The sequence below is a fragment of the Pteropus alecto genome, unplaced genomic scaffold (assembly GCF_000325575.1).
Source record: "Pteropus alecto unplaced genomic scaffold, ASM32557v1 scaffold131, whole genome shotgun sequence".
Classification (NCBI taxonomy): Eukaryota; Metazoa; Chordata; class Mammalia; order Chiroptera; family Pteropodidae; genus Pteropus; species Pteropus alecto.
In genome coordinates this window covers 1,567,503-1,580,002 of record NW_006434709.1, presented here as the reverse complement: position 1 = coordinate 1,580,002, position 12,500 = coordinate 1,567,503, and the positions used below count along the sequence as shown (strand labels likewise).

At 42.0% G+C, this 12,500-nt stretch overlaps 2 protein-coding genes across 2 annotated transcripts in view; both read right to left on the bottom strand.

Annotated features, from left to right (window-relative positions):
• ADD2 (adducin 2) overlaps positions 1 to 94 on the bottom strand; it is a 92,407-nt gene extending 92,313 nt beyond the window's left edge. The window contains exon 1 of the mRNA XM_025045210.1: positions 1 to 94. This exon is cut by the window's left edge and continues 255 nt beyond it. The gene's annotated coding sequence lies outside the window, so the exon portion shown is untranslated.
• A 6,144-nt stretch (positions 95 to 6,238) lies between these two features.
• The window catches only part of FIGLA (folliculogenesis specific bHLH transcription factor), an 11,505-nt gene continuing 5,243 nt past the window's right edge, over positions 6,239 to 12,500 (bottom strand). The window contains exons 3-5 of the mRNA XM_015587486.1: positions 11,004 to 11,228; positions 6,569 to 6,603; positions 6,239 to 6,315 (exon numbers count right to left, since the gene is read on the bottom strand). Of these exons, the coding sequence (XP_015442972.1) occupies positions 6,300 to 6,315; positions 6,569 to 6,603; positions 11,004 to 11,228 (276 nt within the window). The 3' untranslated portion in view covers positions 6,239 to 6,299. The remainder of the gene's footprint in view (positions 6,316 to 6,568; positions 6,604 to 11,003; positions 11,229 to 12,500) is intronic.

Genomic DNA, 12,500 nt, shown 5'->3' with positions numbered 1-12,500 from the left:
TGATTTACAGACAACAGAGGCTGCCACTCCTTGACAAAAGGCGTTCGTTCCCGCTCGTCCCTTATAGCCCTGCGGTCAGAATTAAATCCATTTCCCGCACGAGGCTGGGAGGAAATGAGAGCTCTACTGGCGGTGCGCACTGACAAAAGGACGCTTGGCGGTGCCCACAGCGCCCCCTCCAGCGGGCCGCTGCCGGGCCGCCGGGCCGCGGGGTGCTGCAGTGCCCCCGCCCGCAGTGTCCGCCGCCCCACGCTGCCGCAGTCCCGCCGCCCAGGGCCACTGCCCACATACACACACGCTCCACGAACTGCCCGGTACAGCCAAGAGTCAATACGAGGACTGTGTTACTAGAAGAAAATTTGAAACATAAGCTCCCTTAGGAGATAGATATATCCTCCTTGGGGTTAAAAAAAAAAAAAAAGAAAAAGAAAAGAAAAGAAAAAAAGTCTGGGAATATTTTTTGTCCAAGACATCCTGCCGTTAGAAAATACGTTATTAATGATTTTAATAGCAATTGTCTGACCATTTGAATTACAAGCCAAAGTTACCCCTATCCTAATTCTGACTCCATTTGCAAAGAGGACAAAATTGTTGTTGTCCTACTCTCTGGGATTTGGGGCCCAACTCCCTCCAATTCTCACTACTTCCTCTTCTCACTCTTCTCTTTCCCAGTCAGCCACCCCACAGGGAACAGGTGTTTAGTGAATTGAAATACCGGATGGAGAACCAGAATACTTGGACACAGTCTCAGACCTACCATTAACTAGCTGTGTGGCCTTGATGAAGTCACTTCACCTCACTGGGCCTTATTGTCTTCCTCTGTAAAATGATATTCTAATAGTCTCTAACACTGTTTCTCAGGGAGTAGAAACATCAAGCGGCAGCATGGGAATTTAGATGCCCATAATCTCCACCAGCTCCCCTAAATCAACATTCCCTCTAAGTGTTTCTAAAAATGTGATTGCAGAGCAAGTACTGCTTCTGGAAAAGCCCCCAACCAGGTAATGGCCCCTCTGCTCCTTCTAGGTTCTGGGGCACTACAGCTTTTAGACACCCCCATAAAAATCACCAGACCCGACCACAGTGCTGCCACAGAATCAGAGTCTCTGGAGGTGGTCCCAGGAATCCATATTATTAACAAGCATCCCTAGTGATTCTTCCACACGCTAACATTTAGAAAATGCTTTTCTATAGGAGCTACTAGTAATGTAGAAAAAAAGAAAATGCCCAGCAGAGCAGCCCTAGAACAACTGGCAGGCTTTCCATTTCAGATGCCATAGTGTTGTCTTTCTGCTCTAGCTCCTCCAGTCCCTCCATCCCCCAGTCTCTACGCCCTCCTTCCCACTCAGAGCTTCTCATTCTTCCCATTTCATCATCAGAATCACTGAGTGCACAAGCCCTCTCCCTGTTCTGCTGTCAAAACCCACTCAAATTGTAAGCAGCTCAGCCCCCAGGACCCAGTGGTCTGTTTGGCCAGAACCAGAAAGTGATGCGTTTATTGAGACACTTCAGGCAGCTGTGTACTATCAGTATAAAGTGATAATATCTGGGAAGTCGGGAACCCCCTTCTCTAGAGCTCTGAAATCACAGGTATGGTGGTCACTTTTCTGAAATAGAACCCAAAAAGGGAATAGAGAATTTTTGTTTAGTCCAGAAATAGCAGGTTTCATAAATACTCTTGGCCATCTCTATCACTGAAATTTTCTCTTCTAGTGTATTTTTTAGCTTTTCCAAACTAAAAATAACACTCTCATTGGCTCCTGCCACTGTTCTCAGGGCTTTACATGCATTTTTATTCATTTGATGCTCATGAAAACTCTGAGAGAGTTTATTACTCCGTTTTACAGATGAAGAGACTGAAGCACAGAGAGGTTAAGTAACTTGGCCAAGATTGCACAGCAAGTGGGTGGCCAAGCCAGGATTCAAATTCAAGCACTATGGCTCCAGAGCTTGTGAGCTCTAACCATTGCCCTGCACATAACCTCTCAAAGGACAAAAATAATCGACTTTAAAAAGCAGAACTACTACAAGACACTGAAAAAGTTGATAAGGCTGATATGATATACTCTTTTTCCCCTAAAAAAGTAATTTTGCTGTTCTAGCCATTAGCATCTGAAAAAAAAAATGTCTCTAGCTTCTCTCACATGACATCTGAATATGACGCCTAAATATGACGAGTTCTAGGAAGAGTAGCACCATCCTGTGGCTTTGGGAATTGTTCAAATGCCAGGCAGGAAACAAGATTTTTATTATATTAATTTCCATATTACTAGCCTAGATGGAATTTAGTTGAAGTTCCTGAGGTTCTCACTCAATTCTAAATTCACTTTGAAATCCAACTAAAGAAACCATTACTGTAGTTAGTTCCACAGGCTGTCCTGGGAAGATCACTGGGATTCAAAGTCCCCATTGCAGAAAGCCTAAGATGCCTGGTCCTTAGCTAGGGACAGGAGAGCCAGAAAAATCACATTTGGCTAGCCCCCAGTGGCCAGATAGTTTAAAATTAAATTTTCTGACTGATTTGCAATAAAATTCTTTCTAATCTCCAAGTCTCTTGACAAAAATGTTTCTGGCCAGCAATAACTTGTAAATAGAACAAATGGCAGTGTAACAGTCACCTACAGTGTCCCCACCTCTTGATATTCATGCCCTTGTGTAATCCTCTCCCCCTAGGTGACGGTGGGACCTGTGACTTGGTTAATACAGAAAAGGGGATAGGACGTCACTTCTGTGATTGCATTACATAAGATTCTTCACCTTGCTAGCTCTCTTGATTGCCTTCTTGGCCTGCATGCTTTACTTAAGCAAACAGCCATGTTAGGAAGAACTGCATGGCAAGGAACTGAGGGTGACATCTGGCCAACGGCCAGCTAGAAACCGAGGCCCTCCGTCCAAAAGTCCTAGAGGAAATCTGCCAACAACCAAATAAGTTTGAAAGCCTTCCCCAGCCAAGCCTTCAGTTGAGACCCCAGCCCAGACCACCACCTTGATTTCTGCCTTGAACGAGACCTTGAAGCAGAGAACCCTGGTAAGCCATGCCCAGGCATGACTCCTGACCCACAGAAACTATGAGATAACAAATGTGCTGCTTTAAGTTGCTAAATTCGCAGTAATCGGTTACACAGAAGTGGATAATGCAGTGCCTTGCCCAACTCCAGGCCCAGGCATATTTACCAAGGGCCTTCTTCAGCGCAAGGTGGAGATGCTAGAGGAATTGGCACTGCAGGGGAGCAGCTCTCAACCAATGACCATCAGGATTTAGTGGGTAAACAGCTCAGTCCCTTATCCCTAGGTGTTGGGAGGACACCTCTGTGGCATGTTGTACACAGCCTCCCAGAGTGCCTCAGCAGGACTGAGCCCCAGCTGCCTACAACAGTAACCTGCTCAGTCATGCATCTTTCATAGACTGCTGTTCTTCCCCGTATCACTTTCCCACTCCCCTACTGGAGCTTCCTGGGCTTGCCTCTCAAATAAATTTCAAATCATGGCCTACTATTAGGGGAACCCAACTTAAATGGGGAAAAAGGTAGTGCTTTCAAAGCAAGACCATTGATATATTCTAAGTCTAGATCTCCTGAAGACATCACTCTCTTCTAACAAGTGCAAGTTCAGCCAACCCTGTAGCTGAGGCCTGCTGTGGAAAGAGAAGCAGGAGTCCAGGGGCTGGGGCTGCAGTCTCAGTCCCAGTGACTATGTGGCCTCAGGAAAGACTCTGACGGTGGGGTCTCACTTCCCAGCTGGAAAGTGAGGGTAAGAATGCTTATCCTCTGTTAAGGGCTGAACCGTGTTCCCCCAAAATCCCTATATCAAAATCCCTAACCCCCAGTACCTCAGAATGTGACTTTATTTAGAGATAGGATCTTCAAAAAGATAATTAATGAGGTAATGAGAGAATTAAGAGATAAAAAGTGAGGTCATATGGGTGGGCCCTAATCCAATAGGGTGGGTATCTTTATAACAGGAAATATAGACACAGACTGGCACGGGGGGAAGACCGTGTGAGGACACAGGGAGAAGATGGCCAACCATGGCCGAGCAGAGAAGTATCAGAAGAAACCAACCCTGCTAACGCTTTGATCTCTTGAACATTTCAAGAGATCAAAGCCCCCCAGTCTGTGGTACTTTGTCATGGCAGCCTAGAAAACTAAGACAGTCTCCTACCACCCAGGGCTTTTGTGCTGACAAAAATGTGACACCAAATGAAAGTATTTACAACTGTATTACTGATTAAAATGAGACAACCAGCAACTGTAACCCCAGCAACATGAGGGAAGAACCACATGGTCAGCACAGAGCCTCGGACTCCAGAAGAAAGACAGTGGCAAAGAACTAGGTATATAGTGGCAAAACACTTGGCTAACTTGTGTCCTAAGTGTTTCATAGAATGCAGAACTTGCAAGGGATGAAACTAAATATGTAGTAGAGATTTCTAAGCAAGATATTGAAGGTACAACTGGGGTCCTCCTTACTGCTCATAGTAAAATGCAAGAGGAGAGAGAGGAATTGAAAAATTTTAAAACAAGAAGGAACCAGAATTTGGAGATTTGGGAAATTCTCAGCCTACCTATATTGCAAAAGTGATAAAGCTTGTTCTGAAGAGAGCACTAAGGGTACAGTTGCACAATCATTTGATAAAGAGACCATGGGTACAACTTATAGACCTAATCAGCCATCTCAACAGGGGCCAGGAATAGAGATGAGATTATACCAGCAAAGACACTACCAATTTGAACTAAAAGGGACAAAGAAAGCAGCTGCTGGACTTTCTGGATTCTACAGAACCAGGTTATAGACCTATCTAGTTGTAAACATGCACTATTCTTCAAGGAATGATCCCAAAGGCAATTCAGAGATCAGAGGCCTGTTCTCTTCCAGTTTCAGAGGACATGGCCATTGCAGAGAACTGTGTGGGGATGTTACTGCCAACCTAGGGGTCCTGGGAGGTGGGACATTGAGCCAAAGAAGATTGTGAAGCCATAAGATCTAATGGAATTTGCCTTGTGAGGTTTGGGGCCTGCCTGGGACCCATCCAACACCTTTTCTTCTTTTCTATTTCCCTTTTGGAATAGGAGTATCTGTCCTGTGCCTGTTTACCATTGTATTTTCGAAGTACATAAGTTGTCTGGTTTCACAGGTTCACAGCTGGAGAAGAATTTTGACTCAGGATGAATTATACCTCAAGTTTTACCCATATGTGATTAGATATTTAGACAAGACTTTGAACTTCAGACTTTAGAGTTGATGCTGGAATGAGTTAAGATCTCTGGGGCTGTTAGAATGGAACGAATATATTTTGCGTGTGATAAGGACATGAATATGGGGAAGTCAGGGGCAGAATGATATGGACTGAATTGTACCCACCAAATATGTTGAAGTCCTAACTCCCAGTGTGACTATTTGGAGACAGTTTTTGGAGGTCATTATGGTTAAATGAAGTCATAAGGGTGGGACCTTAATCCAATAGGATCAGCGTCCTTATAAGGAGGGATCAGAGCTTGCTCACTCACACTAGCTCTCTACCATGAAGCCACAAAGAGAAGGCAGCTGTTGGCAACCCAGGAAAAGCATCCTCACCAAAAACCCTTCAGTGTTTGATCTTAGATTCCCAGTCTCCAGAACCTTAAGTATGAACTTGTTGTTTAAGCCACCCAGCCTATGGTATTTTTATGGTAGCCCAAGCTAATACAGGTTCTGTGCCTTGGTTTCCCCAGCTGTAAAACAGGGATAACTGTGGCTATCTAGCAGGACTGTTGTGAAAACAGTAACATATATAAAGTATGGGAAACAGAACCCAGCATATATTAAGTGCTATGTCTTTGTAAGCAACTGTTATAAAAGATGATTGTCTCTGTGTTCAAGATACTTGGGTGTCTAGCTTGCACAAAGATACCATATGGCCATAGCTAGATAGTGAGATAAACGTGAAAATTCTCACTCTCATTGGCCAGCACTTACAACCCCACATTCTTCTAGGCTTAATTCATATTCCTCTTAAAGGTTAATTTTGCCAGGAAAGGTAACAGTCACTTATTCCTCGAGTGATGAAAATAAATGGAATGAAAAATATTGGGTGTAGGACCTGAGAGGATGGGACTAGAAACCTCTGGAGGGTTTGAGGAATAGAGTGAAGGCTGGAGTATGAAATTAAGGAGAAAGTAAAATTGAGTAGATTTGTGACAGGCAAGGCCTTTTAAAGAATAATTCTAATCTTTGAATTATTTTTTTAAAAAGACTCCAAAACTTTCAAGGCTGTATTTATTTGTCTCAGGAAGGTAGACCTGGACCAGCTTTTTCACTTTTCATAATTGGGGGAGCCTGAAACATAGAACAGAGTTTATTATGAATGGCTAAAGGATAAGAACAGACAGTTTACAAATGAAATATCTTTTAAAATTTAATTTCATTAGTAATCAAAAGTGTCTAAATTTACAGATACCATTTTTACCCATTAAAATTCCATCATTTCAATAAATCTCACTGTTGGCAAGGATCTGACGAAATCAGCACTCTTACATAGCTGGTAGCATTATATATTAGCACCATGCATCAAATCATAGATTGTACTTACCTGTGGCTTAGGAGTTCTACTTCTGGAAATCTATCCTAAAAAAAAAATAATAATACAGAAAAAGGGAAACACATCAGATTATTTGCCCTGTTTATGAGAAAAAAACCTGATCTTAAATATCCAACAATTAGAAAACTATCCCATTTAACGGGCCATTAAAACTTGTTATAAAGATTGTATAGTAACTTCTAAACATGCCAATGATAGAATAAGAAAAAACAGAACAATGTTATGTACACTATGATAATTTCTTAATTCAGTTGTATAGGAAAAATATTTGGAAGTATTTTAATATATTTCCATCAATGGTTTTGCTAAGATCATTTTAAATCTTCCCAATTTCTAAAATCTCTACTTGAAGAAAAAACAAATACATGACTAAAAAATAAAGTCACTTAAATCATGGTCAGGTAGTTCAGATATTAGAACCCAGATATATATCACTGTGGATAAGAAAATATTGCAACCAAATGCTTTAATTTAGGTTAAATTTTTTTTCATCTATTTCATAGTCCACTTTCATTTACATTTCAAGGGTGTTTTGTTAGAATGAAAGGCAGTTGAAAGGTTTAGCACTATTACCCACACCCCCCAACACCAATCCTTCATTGATTCACTGGATATTGGGCAAGTTACTTGTTCCTTAGTTTCCTAACATGTAAAATGGGCATAATTACACATAACAGGGTGGTTATGGAAACTGAATAGGTCAATAGGTACAAACTGGCAGGAATAGTACTTTACACAATCTGGTTTTTTTTTTTTCTGATCTTGATCAAGCCTTTTCACTATACATGTGATCAAGCTTTCTTGAGTTCGAATTTAGCTTTAGATGTTTTATTTAAAAATTTTAAAGTGTTTACATATCTAGAATGTTTTAAACGTAAGAGGCAAATTTATATACTGTTGTATTTATCTGACAGGTTAAAGGATAATCTTATCAGCCTATAGTCTATCATAAATCATTGTCTTTGTTTTTGTCCAAAGAGTTACCTGGAAAATTCCAGGAAGGTAATATTTAAGTATCAGAATATGAAAACTTGAAGTTTATTGATGTCGTATTCTCACAGTTCATTAAAAAAACAATGTCTGTTGGCCTCATCTAAGTCAAGGAGTTAAAGGGCCAAGAAGAGTGTGGTCTGAGAAATAGAAACCCAGCTTACTGCTCAGCTCCTTTAATAAGGTGGTGCACTCCTGTTGTTTGTGTAGCTGGATAATTTAACATATTATTCAATGCACTTTTCCTTCCATCCACTGAGTCAAGACTTGAGGGTTGGGATGGGGTTGGGGTGGTGGGGGGGCGGCGGCAGCAGTAGGTAGATACTGAACAGAAGTTCTCAGCATTAGAGTTCAATTCCCAGTTTAACAAGAAAAGCAAGGTTCTCATTTGAAAAAAAGCTGACTTGTTGAAAGGGAGAATGAACATGTGGCCTGGCAGGCAGAGCTTAGATGACTGCTCATCAAGTAGCACAGAGTGGGGAGGAGGCAAGATTTGATGTGGGGAAGACTTCCTATAACCAAAAACTGAGATGCAGATTGAAACATCAGGATGTAGTTATTCAGAGGAGTTGGAATCGCTGTGTAAAAGTTTCCTGAACCCTAGAAGAGCCCTGGTACCGTGCCATCCTGGGCCTTGACCAGGGATGGGGAAGAGTTACATAATGTAATAGAACCAAAGAAATTTAAAGTAGAATCTGAGGAAAGCAAGGATTTGCACCCACTTTTGGGGATGGAGCCTCTCAGAGTTTAGGAACCACATGGCTAAAGGACATCACCAGGTATATGGACCTGAGGGTGACCTTCTAGCCCACTGGAAGTGGCAAAGCCAGCGAGACAAGAAGAGGCCTGGGTTCTGAATGCAGAAGGCCCATCAAGTCTGGCCTAGGGAAGAGAGCCACAGTGGCGCCATGGACAGTCACAGCAGTTGTCAGCTCAACAATACCTGAGACTGGGGACCAGAAGACTAGTTGGGGTCAGAGGAGATGTGAAATGCCCAAATCATAGCCACAGGTGACAAAGAGAATAAACGAACAATGGTGGGCTAGTGAACATCTTGCCGTCCTGCAATACCCAGTCCCCAAATGGCAAAATCCTACACTTTGAAGTCAAATTCCAAATGAGCCTCACCTGGACCTTGACATTAATCCCTATCCCTACCAAGGCCAGATGCTGTGGCTTCACCTGGCTCTCGGCTCTCTCCATCTACACACAAACTTGCTAATTCAGTCTCCAAGTGAACCTGCTCTGGCCCAAGAAATTAATCTCCGTCTCTGCCATCATCAGATTCTCATGTACTTCATTTGGGATTTTGCTTCTCAGGAATGTTGCTGATCTTGCACAGCCTGTTCTGACCCCATTCCCAAGTCCCCCCAAATGCCCATCTCTGCCAGTGGAGATGCTGATCCACTCCTCAGATCCTCTCCAAGGGCAAAAAGAAGGGGTGCTGGGACATCAGGGTGGCAACTCTCAAATGGGTCAAGAAAAAAGTTCTTTGTTCTTGCAACCCTTCTATGAATGGATTACTGTTTCAGAATAAATGTTTATTTTTTAAATGATGATTTGAATGTCAAAGAACGAGAAACGCTTGACAAAACTGATGAAATCCTAGAATGCTTCCAGGGCACTCTTTACACTCAGGCCTTAGAAAGCACACTTGACAGAAGTTACCTGTGTAGATAAAAATCTCAAATGAGTAATGAATTCCTTGTTCATTCTAAGTATTTGCGCACTCTTCCGGTTAACAACTTAAACTTGATTAGCTAAAAGACTAAAAATTAAGTGTCTCATTTCCTTCATAAAAGAAATTTCCAGGCAGAACTTTTGTTTCCTACTAGAAAATGTTAATCCCCACTTTAAATAAAAATTTACTATCTGTGGTCTATTATCAGGATCATTTATCCTTGGAAAACATGGATCTCCCATGCATCCTACGTGTTGCCAACATAGGCCTGCTCTGCTACCAGGCTCACTCAACAGGACTGGCGGAAAGGAACAACCAGGTAGCTTACCAGGAGAATGACATACCAGGAGAATGGCATGGTGATGCCTACCTGATAAGGATCAGTGGGGGATTAAATGCACATAAGATTCTTGCCTTAATATTTAGTACATATTAAAACTTATATTTGTGGAAGCATTACTATTATTAGGTTCAAAGTTCTGTTCGGGTCATATCTTCACTCCTTTCCTTCATTCTGTCATTCCCTGTCAACTCACGTAGTAGCAACAGGAATTCTGTCTCCTAAGGGTTTACCGACAAGGGAAGTTTTATATCTCAAGTGGCCAGAATTTGAAAATCTAGACGGAGCATGTGCACAAAGGGAATCCTTAGAAAACAGTAATCAAATCAGAAATGGGAACTAAAGCCCTTCAGTCAGCAGGCAGCTCAACCCAGAGTGGAGCATTAGTGAGACAAATGAGAAAACCCAGAACACTTGCTACAAACATAGCTAGGTTGCCTGTGGTTTATTATTGATTGCTCACCAATCAATATTGATTGCTCACAGTGAGTCAGATTTAATAATGTATGTCTGAGTGAAATTGGCACGCCAGACACTGTGCTAGACACTTTACTGACACAATGTAATTTGAACCTCACAATTACCTCATGTACAAGGCAGGTACAATTATCATTCCCATTTTACAGATCGGGAAACTGAGGCCCAGAGAGATTCAGCAGTTTCCCCAAGGTCACACAGCTAGCAAGTGGTAAAGCCAGAGTTAGAACCATAGCATTCTATCTCCAGAGCCTGTACTCAACTGCTATTTGAAATTGGCTCCCACCACCAACCATCATTTGTGACTCCACACAAAGCAACTTGTCACAGCGCACCTGGTTTCAGATTCTGACATGCCTTTCTCATTTCAATAGCAAGCATGTTGTAAGATGGAACAAGGAGTCTTGTTTGTGTAACAATGAGACACAGCAAAAGCCAAAAGTCCACTTTTTAGACCTAGAGAAGCAGGCTGCTACTTCCAGTGGCTTTGTTAGCTTGGCAAAGTAATAAGAGCTGTTAAAATAAATCCCTTTGTTATTACTTAGAAAATGCTGCTTTCTAACAAGGCAATTTAAAAAAATGTGTGTGCACGCATGTGCATGTTTGTATATGGTATCAGCATGCAGCTTTATGTATGGCAATACAGTACTTCTTTTTCTAGAGACATCAGAATCCAGAAGACCATTTGATGTATTAATTAGGGTCATAAAAAAAAATAAGCTTAGGTCTATTTTGAGTGATGTGGAGGAGTTGCCATCCCCTTAAGCTGCTTACCAATTAATTTGGGGACATAAGAACAGATCTTCCAAACCAGCAAGCTCCACCTCCCACCTTGCACAAAATCATCTTTTTCCAATCATCGTTTAACATGCAAACTTCATAGGATGCATTTTGAGTTTTTTGACATCTATACTGCAATTTAAGAAGGAACATTTTACCAGAGTCCTGATCGGGGAGATAACTCCAGTCGTAGACATCACACTCTGGTGACAAGTGTATGCCGACTCACCACTGCCACCATCTGCCCAGGGCCCTTCCTTCTCATTCTTCAAGCCCACAGCAAAGCTGGGATGTTGGGTGTTGTTTCTCAATAGCTCTCTAGCCAAGGATATATGTGGTTCAGAAGTACTGTTGCTATAGTTCTGGTGATCTGGGTCTTGTTTCTAGAAACCGTATTTAGTTGTCAAACAGTATGACAGTCATATTTAAAAATTTAAATCAGTGTATTTCAAGGTTTTAACAGATAAAGTTTCATTTGAATAAGGGCACTGCTTAAGTTAATATGAAGAGAAAATTATTGCTCAATAGACTGTATTTTGTTCTTCTGTAACCTTAAAATGTTATGTAATTAAAGCGATTATAGCATGAAATAGATCTATATTTTAATGAATACAGAACAAAACGAAGCACTGCTACTACATGATAAACATGCAAAACAAACGAACAAACAAAAAACTAAGGCAGCCACCTGCACATTTGCAAACACTAACCATGCCACAACCCAACCATCCAATCTGGCCAATAGAACCATCCTTTCCCACCACTGCAGAATGTATCTTCCCAATAGCCACCTAAGTAGGACTAGTGAATGAGGGGGAAAAAAACTAAAAAGTACCATTATATACCTGGCTATTTCTGCCCTAAGTTTCTAGAATGGTTGTTTCTCTTCTCTCTAGTACCTGTCCTTCTCTCCTGTCCCTAAACACAATCATATTGCTACTTAGAAAGGACCTTTACTGGTTCTAATAGCTTTTCTTCTTCCTTTTTTGGGCGGTGGTCCTTCTTTCCAGTCTCAGGCTTCCAGGATGAATGAACTTGAAGTCTGCCACTTACCTCTGCTTGAACTCCAGATCTTTATCAATCACATACCCTCAACTCCGTACAAGCTGGCTTCCAGCCCACTGTTCCACATCTCAAACGATGGTCCTAGTTGCCTTTTCCAGCCTCTCTATAGCTTCTCCCACTACTTCCCACCCTCAGATTCTCAAGATTCTCCTCTCCCTGACTTAAGACCCCCATCTTGCTTCTCTACTACCTTCCTGCCACCTTCTCTCTGATGGCTCCTCCTTCCTCCTGTCAATGATATCACCAGGGCTAATTTCTAAGGTCTTTTCTCTCTTCATATCTTACTTCCTATGATGACTAATCCATTTTCAGGCCTTCGAGGTTTTCCTCTTCAAGGCATGAGCCCATAAAATCAACCAACAACTTCTCCTGCCTAAAGGACACATCTGAGCTGTGTACCCTGATAACAGTGGTGACACTATGGTGCTTCATAGTTTGCAGAGCAGGTTCATTTATGTTGTCCCACTGAATGGTCAGAAAACCCCATGAGACTGGTGTAACCAGACCATTGCTGAGCTATCCAGAAGGGTTGGCCCTCAGAGAGGGCCTCTCCCAAGGGAGGCCCCTTAGGGACAGAACTGCCTCTTTTT